Source organism: Astyanax mexicanus, chromosome 16 (assembly GCF_023375975.1).
Source record: "Astyanax mexicanus isolate ESR-SI-001 chromosome 16, AstMex3_surface, whole genome shotgun sequence".
NCBI classification, from domain to species: Eukaryota; Metazoa; Chordata; class Actinopteri; order Characiformes; family Acestrorhamphidae; genus Astyanax; species Astyanax mexicanus.
The window spans coordinates 29,572,641-29,596,979 of record NC_064423.1 but is presented as its reverse complement, the minus strand read 5'-3'; the positions used below and the strand labels follow the sequence as shown (position 1 = coordinate 29,596,979).

At 37.8% G+C, this 24,339-nt stretch overlaps 1 protein-coding gene across 1 annotated transcript in view; it reads right to left on the bottom strand.

Annotated features, from left to right (window-relative positions):
• The window catches only part of igf1rb (insulin-like growth factor 1b receptor), an 87,880-nt gene extending 70,787 nt beyond the window's left edge, over positions 1 to 17,093 (bottom strand). Inside the window, exons 1-2 of the mRNA XM_007246144.4 lie at positions 15,701 to 17,093; positions 11,486 to 12,043 (exon numbers count right to left, since the gene is read on the bottom strand). Of these exons, the coding sequence (XP_007246206.3) occupies positions 11,486 to 12,043; positions 15,701 to 15,794 (652 nt within the window). The 5' untranslated portion in view covers positions 15,795 to 17,093. The remainder of the gene's footprint in view (positions 1 to 11,485; positions 12,044 to 15,700) is intronic.
• Between the last annotated feature and the right edge of the window lie 7,246 nt (positions 17,094 to 24,339).

Here is a 24,339-nt window from a genome sequence, read left to right as displayed (position 1 = left end):
CAAACACACATCTTCCAAAAGTTATTTGTCACTTGAAATGGTGTACTTGTGTTATCGTGCTATTTAATATTAATTACATTAGTTATACTAAACGGTTTTCAAATTACAGTAATATAGTGTTTATCGTAATTATTCCTAGGACAATATGTCATCCTGAGTATTAAGTGTAGTTTGATAAATAATTCAGAACTGTCAATTAATCCAATCAAATCATAACAAGATTTAGGAATATCTTGCACAAAGTTAAACACCTACCAACATCTGATCCCTAATGTTGAATCTATGCCTGAACAGTGATCCTTTAGTGGGGGGGGGGACTTTCTTTTCTAAGACTTGCTCTAAGCTATGCTCAGGATCAAGAAAGCTCAATCATCACATGAATACCACACACAGATTTAATCCTTAAATGATTACCAAGCTAAAAATAGGCTAGGCTAAATAAGGGCAGCATTATAAGATCTGTGCCCGGGTTAAGACCTGGGGCACTGGCAGAAGCCATAGCACTTAACACTTCAGTGAGGACTACTGGAGCGAACCTTACAACTGAGGACAGTTCCCTAATAAAGCAGTGAGTGAAGGAGGAAAAACAACAAAAAAGGATGATCTGAAGAAGAACACCATTTGGATGCAAATGGCTAAACAACATAGTAATGGCCCTACCATACATCCAGTGGTCTCTGGGACAGACATATCAAATGGGGTTTAAAATAAAGAGAAAAATGTAATACTTTCAGAGGTCATGACGAAGTATAGGTCATGATATTTCATTATGCAAAGTTCTTCACCGCAATTCTACTATATTATTCTCCAGCAAAGACGACGCTGTATCAGGTTGGTTTATACTTATGCACTGAATCAGCGTGCTGTCCATGGCATAGCCTGTGTGAGTGCCCTTCACCTCTGCCCACGTTTACATCTCTGTGTCCGACAATGCGTCACTCTGGCTTTTAACATGTGGAATGCAGGAACACATGGCTCACTGGACTAATCCACCACCAGTCATATTTCAAGGGAGGTGCGCATCAGGCGACATGGGGTACGTGGCTACTCACAGGGTACACACAGGCTACAGCGTAGGTTCAATGCAAACATCCAATCAGTGCCTTGTTATTATACACTTAAATAGAATTACACAGCATGGGGTGTAACAGACCATGTATAATCTGTGATCCATACAGATCTTAACTGACAGTTCAGAAGGCAAGTAGACTGAACACTAAACACTAAACATATTATGCGTTCAGCACATTAACAAAGCATGTTCTAAACATCATGGCTGCTGGAGTAGACGCAGAACTCTGCCTCCTGCATGGTTTAAATCACACATATGGGAGCGTGTTGGCTTGCCTACAGTATGTAGGCATTGCGGCAGGGGAAGCCATATTACTGTGGCAATACAATAAATGTATTAGCTTAGTGTGTCAGAGGGATCAAATCAATAGTCAAAACACAACTTATAAAAACATATTGAAATAGCTTGAGACACAAATAAAAAAACCTTCAGATTTCAGTACCAAGATCATGCCAGATCTTTATAAACAGAAAAAAGATCAAAATGGTCAACAACACCCTCTATGCTGGTCACAAGGCACACAGATCTGGGGGAGGTGTAAAAGTATATACGCTTAAGAGCAAAGAATAAAGAGGAAGGGCCAGTGGGAGGTGTGCTTGTCAATCATTTGTCATTATCTGCAGCCAAATCCTACCTGTTTGTTGTCAATCATTTGTTAATAAATCAATTCTTTAAATATCACTTTAAAATCATATAAATATCATGGCACTGAGTTATATTTGTTGTTCTACTGTACAATTAGAGGTGTATATTTAAGTCACAAGTACAAATATCCCAGCCACTAAAGATCTCTTTATATTTTAATACATGAAAAGCAAAGTTACATTTGACTTGAATAATTTGTTTTTTTTTTCTGGCTGCCATATATGAACATTTTAATATTGCAGTGGCACCATGACATTTCATAGTAAAACCAGTTAATTTAATTATTTGAGAAGTAATTAACACTATCAAAAATACTTATATTTAGGACCAACCAATCCTAGCTTGTGATTCACCTAGGTGTGTTCACCTGTGTTTGTCGCAATTATGTCATTTTATTCGCCAAAGCCGTATAACGCACCAAATATACTGAGGCATTAAGAATTGATAAACCGAAATTTTTGAGATGATACATCTAAACCCAGTTGTAGCTCAATATTAAGCATTAATTTATTTACGCATAAATAACAACTACATTTTGGGGAATCTTTGCTCTTGAGATTCAGTGGCTGTGTAAAAAACGCTGCAGTTTGAGATGCTCTGAGGCAAGGTGACATGACAGTCTGCCATGAATGTATAATTATTATGCATTAAACCTGCCTTTAATAATACAGAGAAAAATGTTCAGTTCAAAAAAGCATATAGTTTCAGACTACTATATTGTAATTATTCAGGACAGCAACAGCCCTATGATAGTGTTTAAGTATCATATTGCACACTCAACAGTTTTCAACAGTCTCCGCACGAAACCCTGAGCAGCAGCTGCTCAAGCGAGCAAAACTTTAAATGCAACTTCAGTCAGACCTGAAGCCGAGCACGCACTCAGCCCTCGTGCGCCTGTAGGGGCTATTAAACCACGGCTCAGTTAATCTCTTGCACTTTGCGGGCTGCGGTATCATGTGGCGTCCGCTTCTGCCTAACCTTGAACTTCCTCCCCCACTCATCCCTAGACCACAGTGAAACACAGCATCAAAGGGACAAAGCCGGGGCGCTTCCTGTTTTTAACCATCGGCCAGTGCTAGACCATTCCTGACGTGTTTGGGCAAAAGTCTGGAATCCTGCTGCTTAAACAAGCAGTCCCTGGATGACACAAGCCCAGTCTGCCCTCCTCGCCCCTTTCCTCCCCATTGCCACAGCAACTAATGCCCCCGCCAGTCATTTTCACACAACACACATTCTTTCAGAATGATAAAGCAGTCAGTAATGCCTGTGATGATTGAGAGAGAGCTGCCTCCCCGAGCTTAGCTTTCCTGAATGGTGGAGAGCAAGCCAGTTGGAATCTGCAGTCTAACTGACTTGTTGAATTACATAAACAAATACTTTAAAATAAATAGAAAAAAAGCAACAACAATAATTAAAACACTTAAAATTACTAAAAATTATTAAAGAGTATACATAAAACTAGAAAAAGAATAGTAAATACATTTTCCAAATTACGAAAAAAAACTTAATTCAAATGTTAAATGGTACAACAAATAAAAACAAAATAAACCAAAACAAAAAACTTTAATTTAAATTTAATTCAACTGAGAAAGTACACAGCAATGGTGCTATTCTTACATACAGCTTGTTTTACTCTTTTTACAATCAATTCCTGCACAGTGCCTGCGGTTGTTTCTTTGTTTCATCTGCAATTGCTTCACATTGCTCGCCAAGTGAACGTAAACACGACAAGGAGTATGCTTAGACATTAACTTTACTCTGTAATCCTAGCTGTGTAACATAATTGTCAAATGTAAAATGTCACTCTGGTAAGAGTATCTGCCAATTCCATACATATAATTACTATATAAATGCTTGGTAGCATAGCACCACACAAGTAAATCTGTATAGTGACTTGAAAACAAACATTTTACAATTTTGGGACTTCGCCCTTGTTCATACAAGCTTGTCCAGCTTTTTCTTACAACTCTGCCTTCAACAACGCATTTATGGGCATAGCATTTATAGCTCTACCGAATACCAGGTTACTTGTATTAAAAAAAAAAAAAAACCACCACACCCCAGCCACCACAAACTATTAACTTGAAGTTGCGTCACTGAACTTCTTAAAAAGTGTCTTTGCTCTGCCAAACAAGGGTACGTGCAAAGCATCTGAGACACAAAAAGTTCAAGAGGGTCTATAAATTCAACAACAAAGCTGATCTAACACACACACACACACACACACACAGAGCCTGTGGAGAGAATGACTAACATCTAAATGCATGAATAAGATGGCTCTACATAGCATTGTAGCTAGGAAAACTGACTCAAGGCCTCAAGATTACTACAATATAAAATTGGCTTCTGCAATCGAATGACTAAGGTAGACAGTCCTACCACTGACATGTTATTTGTAGCCATATATGGTTTCAGCAGACTCACTTTATCACAGCTAGCAAATTCAACTGTTTTCTTTGTAAGGATCAAGACAATAAGGGCAAGGCACAATTGCTGGCACATGCCATCTTTTTCACCTTGACTTTGGCATTGAGAGGCCTTGGCAAAGACACAGCACTGGAGACAGGGAGGAGTATGAAGTAATTTAACAAAATAACAGTAAACATCAAAACATGATAATGATATGTCATACTAAGTTTTTCTGACTGTACAGTCTTTTATCTATATCTCTATATCTTTTATACCTCTGGAGCATAAAAAATGTTATATGCACCAATTAACCATAACATTAAAACCCAAAGGCACCTATCAAAAGGTGGATATACTAGGCAGCAAGTGAACAGTCAGTTCTTGAAGTTGACGTGCTTAAAGTAGAAAAAATGTGCAAGAGCAAGACATCACAAAACAATAAGCAGGTCAAAACTTAACGTCTCCTTTTCGCCAGGCTAAGACACACTAAAGCTAAAGGCACACTTGCTGGCATGCCATCTTTTTGACCTTGACTCTGGCATTGAGCAGCCCTGGCAAAGACACAGCACTGGAGCCAGGGAGGAGTTTTTTTTTTTTATTTTATCACTTCACAAGGAGAGGTTAATGAAGTATGTGGGCAGAAGCTGAGCACAGACAGACACAACTGGAAGTCACACTATTGTATTGGCTGGCCGTGCAGAAAGCCAGCCTTTAACATGTGGGCAGATAAATGGGCAGTAATTAAAACAAGGCTCCATTCTCCGGTCTAAAGCTCAGGCCGGCCTTCAAGCCCAACACCACCCCCCAACTAGAAGCCCTCCCCCTAGTGTTGGCTGGGAGTTGAATGTTTCCGGTGGTGATGCAGAGCGGATGAGATCACTCAGACGGCTCATTAAGTGATGAGAGCTTTCCTTCTGCCTCCCCACCCCTCCCCGGGGCCTCCCGCCGAAGCTGCTCACACTTCAGCTGGACAACAGGGGAGAGTGTTGACTGAACTTTCTGTGAACTGCTGCACAAAAACCTTTCACGCAACCATCCACACTTCATGTCGCAACAACCGGTCCTGCTTACTGTAAAACAGTGAAAACAGGGCAGAACGTGTACATGAATGAGGTATACATTTCAATCAGGCATGCAGAACAGCCTGGTGGATTCCCAGGAACGTTCTCCAGACCTGCTGCCCACGCATGTTCTGTGCTGTTAGCTTAACATAGCCTAGATTAGCTTCAATGCACTGAGAAACAAACATACCATACAATATGCACCATATGCACATGCAGACCAGAGTAACACACTATATATTGGGTTTTTCACTAGCTTTCCAGACTTTTACTTTGCAGAAGAAGGTCAAAACAATGCTTTTTTTTTCAATGTGTAATAAACTCAAATCATCCCATGCTTTATAGAAGAGCCAGCCAATATGAAGAAATGTATCAAATCAATAAAAAAAATTTATGAAACACTGACCACTGTAAATTATTACATTTCCAAACAGAAACATTAAGAAATACATTAGAGCAACTGACAAGTAAAGTAAATAACACTGCTTATCTAGTTCCAATATAATGAGCAACAAGTAAACTGGGTGAAACTGGGAAAAAATGAGTGAGCATAATACTTGAGCAGTCATACTTCGGCATTGAGTTAATACAGAGTCTACGGCATAGCCTGCAAAAGTGAACCACGGGTAGGTTATGGCGACAATTTAACACAGAAGCACAAATTAGCATTAATACATCAATGTACAGTACTATCATCACAGGACGTCAAATGTCACACAAGGCAAATTTCATTAAATTAAGTCTTTGCAATTCAATGCAGACCAGCCAGCAAAGCAAATTAATTTCCACGTTTGTTTTTAATGTACTGTTTTGTTTAACATTAAGAACTATAAAGACCCTAGTGGCACCACAACATGTACATTTTAAAGAATTCTCCAGAATCATTACAAAAGAGATTCTTATTACCTTAAACCACAGAGTAATGTGGAATTATATCTTAAAATAATGTTATTAACAATTGAAACACAATAGTATTGGTTACTGTTCAGTAAGATTAATATGAAACAAAAACTTGTTCCTTCGTTCTTTCAAGCAACAGATTTTTAATTAGTATACACTACAGAACGACAAGAAACACCAAACATCCTTGCTTCAACAAGCCGTTAAACATTGAACTAAAGAGAAAGAATGTTTAAATTCCAGGTAATTGCGCTCAGACGAGGTGCACATGAGGACAACAGAGAGTACATCTGAAACACGTTCAGTCCATATATATATTTTCTACACTGCAGTCAGGAAACAAAAGCACTCCTGACATTTTTTTTTTGCTATTTACTTCTTCAGAGGAAAGCTAAACAAGCAACAGTAAACTTTTATCTATTCTAAACTCCTCTGAACAGTCACTCAGTGACGGCCTGGTGGACAGCAAGCCCTGACCGGGTAATTAAAGACATAGGGAGAAGAAAGGCCAGGCAGACTGACTGGAAACCACCACAAGCCCTTGAAGAAACATCTGTGTCCAAGAAAAACAAGGTAATTATATGGAAGGAAGGAGGAACTGCTAAAGTATTTTTCCCTCAGAGAGAGGCACCATGTCTGCCATAGTAACATCAGCCAATCGGTGGAGACCACTATAGAGGTAGGAGTGACTTACAGTGTTTCATTGGCCCTACTCTCTGATCTCATTCTACCTGCTGTAACCCGCCCCCCCTGGCATTACTGTAAAGAGCTCATATCCGGAAAACAGGCTTTGGTTTTCTTGTTTTTTTGCTAAAAGAGTTTCCTGCCCTATACAAACACAACAGGAAAGTTCATATACCATAAACACACAGAGACTAAGCCTTTGAATTCATTGTTTTTGTGATGTCAAAAAAAAAAAAAAAAAAAACATGCTTACATAACCCAACTACTCCCATTCACACAGAGTTGAGGGGTGTTTCAGCCTAGACTGCTTTATGAAAACAGGACAATACAGCAAATACAGAGCAGCCAGTCAAAACAGAGACTGTTTACACACATCAGGTTGAAAGGGGCAGTAACAAAAACAGTCTACTTAATTACAATAACCACAGTTTGGAAACTGGCCAGGTAAAAAAAAAAACTATTATGACCAGATCTGATAAACAAAATCTAACAATTTCACAACATTCCATAATTTTAAAAGCGCACTATTAGAGACAGACTTATACAAATAGTGCTATTCAACTACTTTTGCATACTTAGCATTAGGGCTGAAACGAGTAGTCGACATAACCGACAATCAAATATATTTAAAATTGCTGTCTTATCGTCACTGCACCACACACTACACAATAGGCGAAGAAGAGGGGGTAAAGGCTGCTTACTCACGCAGCTCTAACAAACATCTGATTAAGCTATTAAGTTTAAACTTTATATTTGAGGTTCACCTATCATTTTTTTTATTTACTTTGGGAACTTATGTTAAGGCAGAGACTGAAAAACAGGGTGACAATTACAGGTGTGGAGACTTATATTCACAGGATGCAGTCATAAAGGGAATGGCAGAAATAGTTGACTAATCGACTATTCAAAAAATAATCACCAGATTAGTTGACTACTAAAACAAACAATAATTGCTACACTCTTAGCACAGACAAGATTTACAATATACTGTGCATCACAAGAGCTACATGTAACAATTAATCATAATCAATTTAGCATTTTTGAATTACAAAACAACTATAATAATTGTATTCAATTAGTCTATTATTCTGACTAATTTATCAATCCTTTGTTCAATCCTGGTTTTGTGCACTCAACTAAAACATATTAACCATGAAATTATAATTTTTTCGATATTTTCTTGGAGCAGCTTTTTTTTTTTAAAACACTTCGTACACACCTCAGGGCAATACTTGGCAACAAAAATACCTCAATGTAAACAGGTAATCTCTGTTTTACGTTTTAAAATATAACCATCAAAATTCTGTAATTGAAGATGTCCTTGATTACAATGACGAGAAGCAATATAAAATGGTCATATTGCCCACCTCTGATCTCAGAGGGAAAAAAAACGGAGAAAATTCATAGAATATGACCCCTTTAAAAAGATACCCATTTGCTTCTGGCTAATAAATGAAAGGGTATTCGGAATCAATTTGCATTAGTAATCAAGTTGAAAGGCTATCTGGAATCAATTTGCATACATAATCTGAAACTATGCAGTAGTTAAAGCACAGTCTTCCTGTTTGATTGGTCCTTTCCTCAAATTTACATTCTCAGACAGCTTTCACATGCCACACTGCCATGAAACAAGATACGGAGTTCCTGTGGGAACTACACAGATGATCTGACCGTTCACGTAAACAACTCTGACAGAGTAAGGGATATGTAAAAGGGGGTGGGTTTTAGGTACACAGAATTCTAACCATTTCTGGTCGACCACACTGCTAACACTGTGTTAACAGGTAACATTCAGAACAGGCAGTGGATGATATGCTGTTTTCTCACAATTTGGCGGTGCCAGAGATTAAAATCAATGGAGAACATTTAATAAGTGTGGAAAAGACACTCCTGCAGCAAAAGTTTAAATAAATCCTTAATGCCTCTGTAAACACTGGAGACGACTAAGACAACTAAGAGTACACACTGCGTTACTACGATTGCTTGTTGTTGTTTACAGGCTTGTCATAACTGGCCTAAATCTGTCTTTTATGATTCTGGCAGTTGCTCAGCGTTCTAGAAATACCAATGACTGTAGAAAACATGGACACAGTTTTTCCATTACCTTTTGTAATTTAGACATTATGTTGTCTAATTTGCAACCAGGGTCTTCGCAAGTCCACCCCTTCTTTTCAGAACATGTGTCTTAGGGTGTTTTCACACCAATAGAAGCTTTTTTGTAAGTTTCACTACATAAAGAATCATAAGGAAAGATCTTTATTTTTAGGAGTGTATAATGTTGTTTAAATCACATTAAATTAACACAAATTAATTAAATTAATTATTCTATTTGAAGACAAGCAGCTTGATGCGTCCCACTTGAAGATATTTTTTGACCTTGACTATTAAGATATGTGGCAACAACAAGTCTGTGGTGTGCTACCACTGGGAGGGCCAATATTTCCAACAACAATGCCATTGGAATTCCACACATTCCACGTTTTCTCCCGAGTCTAATGGTTTAATGTTGGAACAATGACTGGCCAACATAAGCACTCCAATCTGTAAAAATGTATGGGATAAGTCATCCCTGTGCTGTGCCCAATGTTATTGTGAGTCCTGACCTTTCAGGCAGTATATGCTGAAAAAGCAAAACAAAAAAACATATTCCAGGAAAAACTGGTGGCATGTGACGCTTTGTTCAGCTGAGGAAAATGCAGGTCTATACATGGAAGAATAATTCCAAAAACCAGCATTACCAGAACCTCTGTACAAATAACAAAAAGAGCAAGAGAAAACAGCGTAGTTCCTTCCTATAGACAGACAAAGAGACAGACAGATAGAAAGATGCTACCTTTTACATAATGATCTGCAACCTATTACTACACATGACCAATTATAGAAGACTATTTGCTTGTTCAGTCATTCTGATCCCCTTAAAATAGAAGGACTATATATATAAAATACAATATTGGCTGTGATTGCTGTATGATTCAACCCATTTTCATTTCACTGATAAACAGAATCAAACATAAAATTGTTATTGTGCAAAATGTGCATAGTGACCTTGATTTCAATTACTTATAATTGAAGGTGCTTTGTCTCGGTCTGAGTAACTGTCCTTACGGTTTCTGCTCAACAACACATTTAAGTACACTTTTGGCCCAGGCACAGGTTAAAATGCTGAATGTGAGCTTTCATATGAAGGTGTTTCATCAATATTGGGTTGAATCATGCAGGAATCACAGCCACAACATTTTGTCATGGTCAAGAAAAATCTTTGATTAAAAAATCTCCAAAATGGAAACTTAACAGGAGATGTAAAAAAAAACATTAAATATCAATGCAAGATAATTGTTGTTTTATTAGATGTTTAGATGAAAAGAGAGTTTTTATCCAGTAGTGAAATATAAACTTTCCACATACGGCTGCTGAAATGATTGGGCAAATGAATAATCTTTTTTGACATGAAATTGTGTGTAGTAATAAGTTTCAAATATGTAGCAATTGATTACTGCAATGTGTCTACAACCGACAAACATCATCAGACAGCGGGCGGTGTCTCCAAGATACTTTCCTGGTTATTTTGGGGACTTTTGGCTTCTGTAAGTGAAACACCGCTCAGTGGGGTTCAGGTCAGGTGACTGACTTGGCCAGTCAACAGCATTCCACAAGATGCTTCTGTTTCAGAATTCACCCTGCTGTTGCTGTCAACAGTTACATCATCAATAAGGACAAGTGATCCCGTTACACTGACAGCTTACGGAGGCTCATGCCAATATGTTTAACAGATCAGGTGTTTTGCTGCTTTGGATCAAGACACAAGCATAATCTGGGTTTATGTTCATTTCATCTTTCCAAAATGCTTTGTCCCAAAAGCAAAGTTAAGAATGCTTTTTAAACTGTTTGAGAATTAAGCTTTCTGTTATTGGGTCATATCCAGTATTAGGAGGTGGTACTGATGTGTTGATGTCTAAATGTTTCAATAACATATTTATAACATATCTGTAGGATAATTATTTTACCTTATGTTACTCCCCAAGTTATCTAAACAAATGAACCACACACTCTAGTACACATCCCATTACTTACAAAGCTCTGGACACTAGGAGAATGAGGACAACTGCATGCCTCTCCTCCACATGAGCAAGCAGTGTAAATATACCAATAGCCATGACACAAATACTCATGGAAATTCTATATGAAGAAGAGCAAAAATGTGTACAGACATTATCCAACAGTACTCAAATGGCAGTTTATACCTTCAAAGAAGAATCTATTGTGCATGGTTTTAACCCTATACCCTCAGTGCTCTCCAATGCTGAACCCAAAGCATTAACTAGTATGTATAAGAAGTCTGCATGAGGATGAATTCTGAGTGATCGCTTTTCAGTTATTTACCAATTATTTTTATAACATGAGGGATGACAACTGACTGACTTTAAGACTTAAAGGACTAAGCAAGACCAGACTTACAGACATACCTCAAGCTGACGTATTGACAACAAATTTCTTCTTGCAAAAAATGATCTACAAAAAATAAGACTATTTTTATCCAAAAAAAGAGAACTCTTCAGTAAAAATCACTCAAAGAGGTCAAACAATCTTTTCTGGACTCAAAAAATATCCCAGAAACAGGATTACAGGACAACCAAAGGCATGAAGAGAAAATGGGAATACCTAGTAGATGTAGACTGATAACAGCAAGCGAGCAACTATCTCCAATAGCTCTTACCTTGCTGGCAATGGTTGGAGGTCCAGCAGCGGTCTCTGGTGTTCTCGCCGATTTTGGTCTTGATGCACGGTGTGTTGTTCTCCACAATTCCTGGGCAAACATCTCCACACTCTTTGGGATTCTTGTTTCCATCAATGACGTTAAAATCAGCATTCATAATCAAAGACCAGTCAACTGAATCCAAGTAACAGAGCTCCGTGTTCTTCTCTATCCGTACTGCGCCTCGAGTGATGTTCCGTAAGCTGTAGAGGCCGATGTCCTTCAAACTGTTCATCTCGAATATGACTAGGGCATAGTTGTAGAAGAGATTGCGACCTTGGATGACAGTCAGGTTTGGGAAGAGGGTGCTCAAGCTGTCCAGACCATTAACACGGAAGAGGAGAAGATAGTCTGTAATCATGGTCAACTTGGGGAAACTGAGGGTGCGGAAGACCTCATGGTTGTTGTTGATCTTGTTTCCGATGAGAAGTATCTGCAGGTAGCCCTCAACCACCGTGCAGTTCTCCAGTTTCTTGAACTCGCTGATGTCATTTCCAATGTCAATGGCTGGACCACAGACTGGAAAAGAAAAGTAAAAAAATATATATATATATACTGTCAGTCTCAGCTGTAAAATGTTGCAAACTATATAAGAGACACAGATATTTCATATGCACAATCTTTCATATTGATTAAAAGTATAAATCAATTCAATAAGTAATAATAAGCTGCTTGTGTTTCTTCTCAGGTGCCAAAAGGGGCTCCTTAGGATGCACAATAACAATAGAGAACACGTTATAATTTGCACGACTTTAAGCTGAACAGGAGTTGACAAACCCTTATATCATTAGGGATAATATATTATTTATAAAAATTATTGGGTCAGACCAAAAGTGTTGGTTAATTTCAGATCATCTGAACTACTGCCTGCCTTATATTCTAAAAACTCTTTTTACTTTGCTTTAGATTTTCTGACCAATCACATGAAGTTGAGGCAGGCTATCATCACAATTAAACAAAAGAAACCAATTCTGCACTGACCCCCCCTTTCATGTGTACATGAATCACAATATATTGTCAGTATCGAATTACCAGGTGTTTCAGGTGTTAAAATGTCCTAAATTGCAAAGAATACACCAGCATAATACAGTCTAAAACGCCAAAGAATGCACTGCTTGGCTCTGCTGGCAGACTGAGACTGCCCAGTCTGTCTGTAAACTCTTCCACTTTCACACTGCTGAGCAAACACTGCTATCTTTATTGCTTTGATGGCTCTCCAAATCTCTTGTTTACATTTGATAACCTTATCCTGGCCTGCCACCGCTCTCATAGGTAACAGGCTTTTGGCACTTCAGAACTGGGTCAATCATTGATGTCGCTGTTTGGAATTAATACACACACAGAGAAAAAACCCTGAATGCTTAAATGCCAGAGCTAACAATAACAACTCATGCCTGCCAGCCAGACATGACTTTGAGAGTAATGGAAACGATAAGATTTACAACTGTAAATTGACAATGTTTTACATGCTGTACTCTAGACCTTGACAATATTGCTTTTGTTATCTGGGGAAACTCCATGCTTTAGGTGTAAACATGTTATTAAATAACCATTTAGATATTAATAGTCCCTCAGTCACTCAATTCTTCTAGTGTAATAAAATGAACAGTCCATCTATGAGAAATCATGGTTCTTCAGCAATTCTTCAATTAAGGTCTTAAAGACCTGACAGCCTAAATCAAGAATGCTGAGCTGTTGTCTGGCGAAATTAGGCTGCAAAAGCTAAGCATGCACTGACGCTCTGCTGATGCTTCATGATGTTAGACCACAAGGCAATTCTAAAGTTTTCCACACCTTATAAAGGAAACACAAAAAAACTGAACAAACTTGCCAAACATAATATAGTGATGCTGAAATAACAAACTGCACTGTTTTAATAAATCTTTTTTTTTTTTTAAATCACACAAGGTCATGCAGTTCACAAGCATGACCCATCAGGCAAGACACCATCCCAAAAACCATGATCCATAAAGGAACTAGGAACATTTCTCTGTCCTAGCAGCAAAATTAGGGTTATACTTAGAACGTCACTGGCGAACCTCTGCTGCCACCCTGCCCTGCAACCACTGGGGTTAACAGTAAAACCCAATTACACATGCTTCACAAACTCCTCACTCTTCCAATCAACAGAACCAAGTCTGTTTTGCAAGGGAAGGTGTTTTTACATGTTCTATTTTAAAATTGTAACATTTTTCCCCTCTTGATGAATTGGATGAATCAGGGAGGCTTGTTTGCAGTTTACTTGGAAACATGGAAATTTTGTGGTGGCGAAACATGAAGGGAAAAGCAAGAATTTCCTTTTTTTCCTTTCCTGGCTCAGCAGTGACAAAGTTATCGATTTAAAATGGACTGATTAAATGGGATGCTCACATCCAACACACTGAAGTGATTACAAATGTAATATCCCTTTTGTTTTTTAAATGAATCATGAAATCATGGCTGTTTGATCTCCCACTTAGAGAGAACATGTGAATACTGTGGTGATTGTTACAGCAAAAAAAAAAAATCTAGATCTATCTACTAACCTAAACTATCATCTAAAACTGTCAAATTTCAGTCTACCCACCGTGACATACACCAACAAAACACTCAACAAGTTATATTGCTTTAAACCAGAGATTTTAACTTTATTAGTAGTTATTTAACCATTTAGATTATTTTAGATCAATTTATCTATAACCAGAGATTAAAAGATTCTTATCAACTGAGTGCACACTTGATAAGATCTTCTCTAATAAGTAATTCTGACCCTTATTATAAATGCTATCACAGCCATAAGATAACATTACACGATGTTCGCTCCGACCAAAAGGCGACAAATGTCACCAGATCCTCCAGCACAAATGAAGCCTAGTGAAAGACTGTGGCCTGAAGTGTGGCCTGACCTCAATGAGTCAAAACCTTGATGAAAGAAGATATGAGTGACTCCTTCAAACTGTATCCTATGCAACTTTCCTATGCAGATTTGGGCCTCTGTTTGTGTGGGACCCATTTAGCAGTTTAGTCATCCAAACCTGGACCGAGTTAGTATGACTCAGATAATCAAACAAATAATCAAAGTAGACAACATGTGCTGTTTTTTAAAACACAGGAGGCCAATGTTGCCTCATTTTACTGATTAAGTATTTGTTTGGAAATTCAATTTAAGTGAGACTTCCCTTACAGATATTTATATATGTAAACAATATCTCAGGCAGCATATTTGCTAACACTACATGCAGTAGAGTAAGAGACAGCCTTTAGAAGCTTTAAACTCTTCGAATGTCTTATTCCACTCACCAATTGTGACTGAGTAAGTTTCCCTAGAAGAGAACAGAGCACTTTACACCAAAGATATCTAACGGAATGGGACTGCCTTTTAATAATCAGTTCATCGCAGACACAGCGTTTCAGAATTCTGTGTATATCATTCATAGTGTGTAGTACCAATGATTCTGATAACATTAGTGTAGCCCTTACTATCAACTATCAACTCCAAACTAAAAACATTTGTATGACTAAATGGCTTAGACAGAACAACAAAAGAGATGCTCAAAACAAATAGACTAAAGTATGATATATCTATTCTTCTGTCGCGCAGTGTGTACATTTAATTGATTAGATAGCTTAACTTTTTATCACCAGTTCAGGTAGGATAAAACAGTAATGAATACAATTTGATACAACTTCTAGATTGCAAAAATGTTGAATCAACGTTCATTGTTCCTTCTCATGTAAATAATGATAACATTATTGTTTGAGGGGGTCACTTTTTGCCCTTAAAGCATTCATCTCAGCCCAACCATTCAAAACTACGTTAGAAATTCCACACAAACAGATGCCTATGAGAAAATGATAAAAAGACGTTGCTTTATGGTTGTTTTTTCCCCATCACTAGCATTAAAAGATGTAGCCAATGCAACCAAAAAACGTTAAAACACGTTTATTAAATGTTCTTTGCTATGCCGGCCATGACTGTGGGACTGGTAAGGCTGGTACACCCCTAGAAGTTACCTAATACCTTCATAAACAGCTGTTCTATCAGCTTTACTATCGCAAGTCAACATTGTACAATGTTCCCACACTTCAATTAAAGACAGACTAAACAAATATGTAATAACTTCCAGTCACGTTTAGCGTATCAGCGCATTTTATTCAACTTTCAATAAATTAACTAGTTGAGCAAATATTACTTACTTTCTCCATTTGCGGGCCACGGGCAAATAGTGGAGAGGGACAGCAGCAGACCACAAAACAAGGTCAAACGATTTCTTGCTCTCCAAGACCTCATTCCTGTAAACACTTGATTTAGCTAATTATAAAAAGAGGAGTGAGGCGGAATAAAGGAAAATGAAGACTGTTTTGTTTTGGCCTCTCAGAAACGGGCTCGCTGGTTGTGGTCGGGAAACATTAGGTTAACTAACGTTAGCTTAGTAACTAACTACTACTTCAGCCTTTTGCTTTTCTTTTAAACAAACAAAAAAATAACGTTTAAATTGTTTCCACGTCTGTTACTTGAATGGCTCAGCTTTAGTTGCGTCCCTTGGCGAATAAAAGACAATTACAAAACTAACGTTACAAAATAGCAATTTGCAAAGCCAAGGCAGAGAGAGCGCTGGTAGCCGCTGCTGCTGAAGCCTGTAGGAATTCGTGAGTCCGTTGTTGCTATAGCTGAGCTAGCTTAGCTACCGCTAGCTATATAAAAACTGTTTGCTAGCTTAGCTTAGCCTAGCCAAACAAACGTTAGCTCGCCTTTTCTTCGGCATGGACCACAAACAGGCGATTAAGCGCAGCTCGGCTTCGTTTACTATCCTTGAAAGATGCCGGCTGAGGGGTATAGCATGGAGAAAGACGGCGGGGCGAGCTGGAAAGCCGCATCTTCACACTCCATAGTTAACGTTAGCTTAGCAGCAAGTCTCGGCGCTAAAAGCTGAGCCGAATAGCTGGTTAGTTAACGTTAAAAGCTCCGCGAGACACCGGCCGAGCTGAGCCGACCCGAACCGAGCCAAGCCGAGCTATGCTAAGCTAAGCGATGCTATGCTAAGCTAGGCTATCTGGGTGAGACGTGGATGCGAAAGGAGGGGGATGCGTGGTGATCTTCATAGGCAGCAAGGTGATCACTTTTCACCGGATGAATGGAACGAGGAAAACTCCTTACAGAAAGGGAGAGTCAACAAACGAAAAACAAAGTAAACATCCCTCATCCAGAGCAGGAAAACGGCTTAATCAAACCGCAGTCCCCCGTTTTCTCACCCCGCTCTCCCTCACTCCGTCTGCCCGCACTGAGATTTTGAATTACGCTAGTAGCAAGCACGCTAGCGACCCGATTTCCCCCTCACACACACACAAAACCCAGCGAGCTATATTTATGTATTTCCCTCTCCCAGCCGATCAGCCTTCCACTGTCAGATCCAAAGCAGTCATATCCTTCGCGCTCTTCTCATTACAAGCAGCTCATCTCCTCCTCCTCATTATCCTCCTCTCAGATCAGCGCGCAGGAAAGTCGTGTATCTGCAGCTCCGCCGCTGAATCGTCGCTGCTGTAAACAAGGCTCGATTTCTCTTTCACACACACACTCACACACACTCAGCGTTAGTGGGTTACGTTGGTCTGAAGGCGCCGGGAAAAGCAGGAATGGATTCCCGCATCAGGCAGGATTTGGTGCACTGTTTTGGTTATGGATGCTTTTTCAGTCTCCGCACTTCGCACTCTGCACTGGGAGGTAAATCCTGCCAAAATAAAACTAAAATAAAAACACTAAAATAAAAATGCAAATACCGCGCAGCGCTTTCTTTTTCCAAACATGACTGAAAATATTATGACAAATAAAAAAAAAACTAAATAAAATGTGCAATTAAAATTTTCACTTGAGCATAGGTCATATGTGACAAAAAAAGTAAAATTAAAAGGCTTTTTTGCCATTTAATTTCCATTAATACACGGGTATTTCACAGTCTAATATAAAATGAAAAGGCTAAATGTGAAAAGAAAAACCGTAGTGTCACTTTGGCTTTTTCTTGGTTAACTGCATAATAAATGCAGCGGTAACGTTTTTTCCCTTTGCAACAGGCTGTATGTCTGACATAATTAAAATGAAAACAAAATGAAAAACATTTTGTGATTTAGTTTTTCCTTATAATATTTTTACGCATGTTTAAAAAAGAAAGCTCAAAACGGTATTTGCATGTTCATATTAGTGCTTTCATTTCAGTTTTATTTTTGGCAGGATTTACCCCCTATCCGTTTGTAGATGTGAAAAAAATATATACATAAATTCTTTTCCCAAGTAAATTGATATTTATGGCTATAGTAAAAACAGGTGTTGATATAATGAGAACTAGAAATAGCACTACTAAACTTGGATGAGGAGAGATTAAGAGATGTGTAAACTAAATTATACAATTATACTTTTTATCAAAAACAATCTGTCATTTAAGTTCTGTTCTTTATAAAAAATAAAGGTGTTATTTAATATAACTTAAAGAACACTTTGCAGCACTTTTAGCACCTTAACACTTAAAAGTGTGATGATGTCAAGTGTAGATTTACAGTTCTAAACACCAAAACATTAAATTCACTCATTCTGTATATACTCTATTTTATAGAGGATAATATAATATAGCTATATTTTTACCATTCCACTATTCTCAATTATATATGCTGTAAGTATAACAATACCTTCCCACACTTTATACATAAATAATACCATATTTTGCACTTCTGGTTAGATGCTAACTGCATTTTATTCTATCGGCTCTGTTCCTGTAAGCCTCACAATGTCAATAAAGTTAAATCTAATCAAATCTAATCTAATCTAAAAACACTTGTTATTGTCTGAACACAAAGGGCCTGTTTCCAGAGTTTCCTGGACATTGATTCCAGTTTGGACCACAATGCATAATCAATGCTGGATCATCATTGAGACATTTTTAAGGCTAGGATTAGCTGTAATTTACTAGGTGTAGGAAATTGGCTTTAAATCTAAACGGAAAACATTTATTTCTACACTAATTAATGTCTGGTTTTCATTCTTATATATTGTTCTCATCAATACAAAATACAAATTTAATGTTCTGAACATTAGACTGATGGACATCCACTAGTCACTACAATGTGCCAATATCAACTAGTTAATAGAAGCAGCAGCAATTCACTTTTTTTTTTATCAAAGTTACACAAAACTACTATCATCCCACAGTACAGTGCTTGAAAAGCCAGTATTACAATGTAAATGAAAGGTCATAGCGTTTCTTTTATTACTGATCTATGGACATGAACTTGACTGTTAGAGTTGTGAGGAAGAATGTTCTTATCACTTCTGTTCCATGTTTAAATGGCCACTGAGAGAGATAAGGCGTAAAATAAGATCCTGTGCTGTATTACCGTGTAAAAGCGTTAAAACCATAGCATAAGAAGCACTACATGTTTAGCTGTTATTTGAAATACAATATAATGCATTCATTGCTGTTGTCAATCAGCATTAAACTACAATATGAAAACAAGAGTTGAAAATCGCAATCTCCCAAGTCTCTTTTTGCTTCAGAATTTGCTATAGAAGCTATCACTAGCCAATACTTTTTTATATCTACTTAACTTGTAAACATCACCCCTAATTTTGTAGTGCTCTTTAATACTGAGTGACCTACAGTTTAACAGAAGGGGATACATATTACTTTCAAATATTGATTATTTTCTTTGTACACTTTGATGTTGTGGTAAGTTGAAACTGTGCATGTTTTAAACCGGAGGGACATTCTATCATTAACTTGTACAGTTATGTTGTGAAAGTTAATATAAACGTTTTTTCCACAAAACCTTTCCACTGATTCAAAGAGCTGAATCATTGTTGCCGTCGTGCTCCATAAAATATTAAACAGGTTAAATGTGAGGTTGGTCACTCATGTGCCACCTTTTTCAATATGGCCAAATCAGAATAAGAAAAAGGAACAATTTCAAATGAAATAGATTTTTAGAAATGCAGAGATACATGTACAATTTTACACACAATTTTAACAGTTCCTGAAGCTCATTAATAAGGGCATAGAATCCCAGGGCCAGTTAGAATACAAAGCAATCGTCATAAATATGACAACATGACATAAGATTTACTTTACTGATTTTATAACAACAATACTATCATCAATAATATCAGCCACACTTAGCTGTTGTAGATCTTATACGCTTTCTACCTTCTGCATGGTTGCTATGGTATTGCATGGAGTTTCTGTGATGTTGTTAGCTGTTTGCTATAATATCACAGGTGGTAGCTGCTAACCTAGCTATGCTGGTTACTAAGTACGGTATTTTGTGGTATCACAGATTTTAGATAGACAGTTTCTTAGAAGCAAAGATTTTTCTCTCTTTCTCTCTCTTTCTATGTTCCTCTCTTTAACTCTTTCTTCCTTTCTCTCTCTCTCTCTCTCTCTCTCTCTCTCTGTGGCCCTCTTTCACACTGTCGCTCTTCCTCATTATGTCCCTGTTGACCTGTCTTTTTCTTTCTCTATGTCCCTCTTTCACACTGTCCCTATCTCTCTTTTTGCCTCTCTTTGTGTCTGTCTTTTCCCCTGTCTCTCTCCCAAGTCTTTCTATCACTCATGCACATTTTTCTCTACCCATCTGTCCCCCTCACTATGTCCCTCTCACTTCATGCCCCTTTTTTTACCTGTCTTTGTCTCTCTGTTTATGTATTTTGTGGTATCACAGATTTTAGATAGACAGTTTCTTAGAAGCAAACATTACCAACTTGTGAAAAACAAAGACTTTGATTATCCCACCATCTACACAGAAATCCCTGTGCATAAATGGACAAGGCCATTGGTCAATATTGGACGCTGGTAATCTTCAGGTCCTCAGTTGGCACTTCATTAAAAACAGGCATGATTTTGTACTGGACATCACTGCATGGCCTCATGTGTCTGTAAACACAATCCATGAATGCAAGTTAAAGCTGTATCAGGAAAAGAAGAATCCATATGTCTACATAATGCAGAAACGGCATTATCTTCTCTCGGCCAAAGCTCATTTAAAATCTTAGATTTTGATTTATCTGTTCACAAAAAAGTGTTGCATTTTACCTCAGCTCATTTTTAATAATCATGGACATTGAGTTAATATATGATGTATATGATATATGATAATATAAAATAATACAATGAGAGAAATCAACCCTGTGTTAAGCATGGAAGCGAATGGGTAAGTGAATAAAGAGGCACACTCTGTGTTGTGCACTGATGGCAGTAATTGCATGTCTTACCTTAGATTATTATCTTCATAACACACCCCCAGCCGGCCACAGACTGCAAATTACACTTACTATTTGGCAACAAACCTTCCAGTCAGCTCGGAGGCCCTGCTAGAGTCCTGGAAACATAATATTATTCAGAGAAACAGCAGCTGATCGAGCACCCAGAAAAGAAAAAACACATTACCTTCATGGACGAGATGGGAAACACTGGAGATCCTATGATGTACAGTATACTTAATACACACAGTTCATATTTTTTCAAGAATATTTGCCAACTATTTTTTAGAAACACGATCCTGGAAGAAGCTATTTTGGAAACACCTGTTAGGGGAATCTTTGACTAATGGAAAACTGTAAAAAAAACAGTGTGGCAGGATATTCCAATATGTTTATTATTATTATTTCATGATTACTGTTACATTTTCTAAGTAATTCAGTTATTAAAAGGACAATATTATGGAAATATCGTGGATTACCTGACATTGATTGTAATTCTTCACTTTTCCTAAATTTCCTTCGGGATAAATAAAGTATCTATCTGTCTATCTATCTATCTATCTATCTATCTATCTATCTATCTATCTATCTATCTATCTATCTATCTATCTATCTAGCTATCTATCTATCTATCTATCTATCTATCTATCTATCTAGAAAAAGTTTTGATAGTATGGAAAATGCAAACAAACACAACATTTCTTTAATTTACTTTGACTTTTATTTCATTTGCAGAGACTATGAATCCAAAGTATTCCAAGTTCTATTCAGTCTTCTTATCTTCTTATCTTAAGTTTAGGGTGACAGTTGAAGTCAACAGCTGATTTCAATAAATATTTCGTACTAAAGCAGCATCAACAAAAGACTAGAGATGTTATTGCACATGAATAAACTAGATTCAAACCTTAAATTTTACCTTTCCTATGATTCTGTCTGGACTGGCTGTAGACACTTTTGACTGGGATTCCTGCCATCTTGTTTGCAATCAGTAATGTGACCACTAAATGGTATGAGCAGTGTCTCCATATGAGGTCAAAGGGTCAACAACAACAACAAAACAGGTTTTAAAAAATTAAGTATCATGGTGGAGAGGCTGAAATGTAATGTCCACATATGAGGACAAAGGGTAATTGAAGCCACTGTAATTGTACTGTCTATGTGATGTCACTCCATGATGTGCTAATGTGTTAATTTTTTTACATCCTCCTATTTAAATTTCATGTATGTGACTGTCAGTGTGAATATGTATTTAATAGGGGTGTGACGAGATATCGTGCCATGAGATCTCGCGAGATTAAATGTGACGATATTTCTCGTCAAGCTTAAACCTGTCTCGCGAGAGAGAAAAAAAAACAGTTTAATGTGGACTTTTTAAGAGGGATCTAGCAACCCAGTAGCAGTGAGTGTGAGAGCAGCTCTCAGCACATGAGGAAAATGGGCGGACCGCGGTCCGGACCCAAAAGTTGTCCAATGCGGACCCAAACCGATAAACTACTGAGAAGGATTTAATTGTGCGGCGCAGTAAACTCACAGACCAATCACGTGTGGGGTAAGATCACCAAACGCTCAGTCAATCAGATATGTGCAGATGCAGTAAGGAAAAAAATTAGTGCAAACACACCGCTCCTCACGCGGGATCCAACCCGTGTTGTCAGGGTCGCGGTAATGCGGCCGTGAAAAACCGCCTTTATAAGGAGAACGGGCGGAAACTAGTCACGCCGAGCGCGACAGAGAGACAGGGGATAAATGTAAACAAAATCTGTCCAGAGAGGCATTTCTTCTTCTTCTTCTTCTTCTATATTTTTACATCATTCAGTTCAAACAACCTTACAGGATATAGCACTTAATTATTTCATATAATTAAATACCCCTGATATAGAAGATGCTTCTGCTACTTTTAAGTTGTATGTCTGGCTGCATTTTGGCTCCAGTGGAAACAATAAACGGTAACAGAGTGACCAACAAGACACAAACCATATGTAAATACTGTAAGTAAATCCTACACATGACTGTTTCATAGGCAGTTGTACTAATCCCTTAGCTCTGTACTGTATTTAAAAACATGTTCTGTCTCTGTTTGCACTTCAAGCATAGTCTTAATATGACTGGTTATGGTTATGAATAGTTAAATTACAAGAGATTTAACAGAAAAAACACAAACCATAGTCTTAATATGACTGGTTGTGGATTGCACTTATTGTTTGCTCTATATAAGACCTAGAAAAGTTGTATTTTTATTTTTTATTCTTATTTCTATTCCTTATAGAATTAATATGTGAGAGAAACCAGTCTGTTAAGTTTGCGGTTTATGATTTTGTAAAAAAAAAAAAAAAAAATATTTAAAATTTTATTTTTAAATCTCATCTCGTCTCGTTATCGTGAACCCAATATCGTGTCTCGTCTCGTCTCGTGGTATTAGTGTCTCGTCACACCCCTAGTATTTAAGTATGTATACTTTTTTTAAGGCATCACTGTAAAATGGTGAAAATTACTTGATTTTCAATAAACAATAAGTAAAAAATGGAAGGATTTTGAGATGTGCTGCAGGTTTTAAATGCCGTAACAGATGTCCATTAATAAATAAAATATGTAATATGTATTAAATGTAATATGCTTTATAATAGAAGGCAATGGACAAGTGCTATGTATATGTGTATGAATCAACAGGTTTCCTATCATTTTTGACGTGAAAGGAAACATGGTCTTCTGTAACAGATCATAAAATCACACAGACTCTGTAGACAGAGATTAGTTTGAAAGATGCTGGAATGTTCCTTTAAACGGGTCGTGATGAACTGCTCTGAGTTGTGTGTACTGCAGCACGCTGCAGAGGAGCTCCACAGGGAGGGGAATGTGCTTGGACGTTGGTGGTCCGCTCTGTTATGAAACAAGAAAGGCCTTTTTGCTGTAGTATAATCTGTGACAGTTTTGATTATCTCCGTAATTACAGAGTTCTTTCATGGGCCGTAGAGGAGAGCACAAAAGAATTATTTTAATGCCACACATTACCTCAACTCTGGCACACACAGCTAAGCTCCTGCTGCATTCCTACAATTACACACACAAAGAGAGAGAAAAAGAGAGAGAGAGAGAGACTCTCTCTTTCTCTCACACACACTGTCTCTAACATATTCTTCCTAACTCTATCTAACTCTCTTTATGTCCACCTCTCCCTGCATACGTCCCTCTCTCTCTTTTTCTCTCTCCCATCATACTATCACTTTCCTTCTTCTCTCTCTCTCTTTCTCTGTTCCTCTCTCTCTCTGTGTGGCCCTCTTTCACATTGTCCCTCTTCCTCATTATGTCCCTGTTGACCTGTCTCTTTCTCTCTCTCTATGTCCCTCTTTCACACTGTCCCTCTCTCTTTTTCTCTCCCACATCATACTATCACTTTCCTTCTTTTATCTTTTCTCTCTCTTTCTATGTTCCTCTCTCTTTAACTCTCTCTTTCTTTCTCTGTGTCCCTCTTTCACACTGTCCCTCTCCCTCTTTTCCCCTGTCTCTCTCCCAGGTCTTTCTATCACTCATGCACATTTTCCTTTACCCATCTGTCCCTCTTTCTTTATGCCCCTTTCTACCTGTCTCTGTCTCTCTC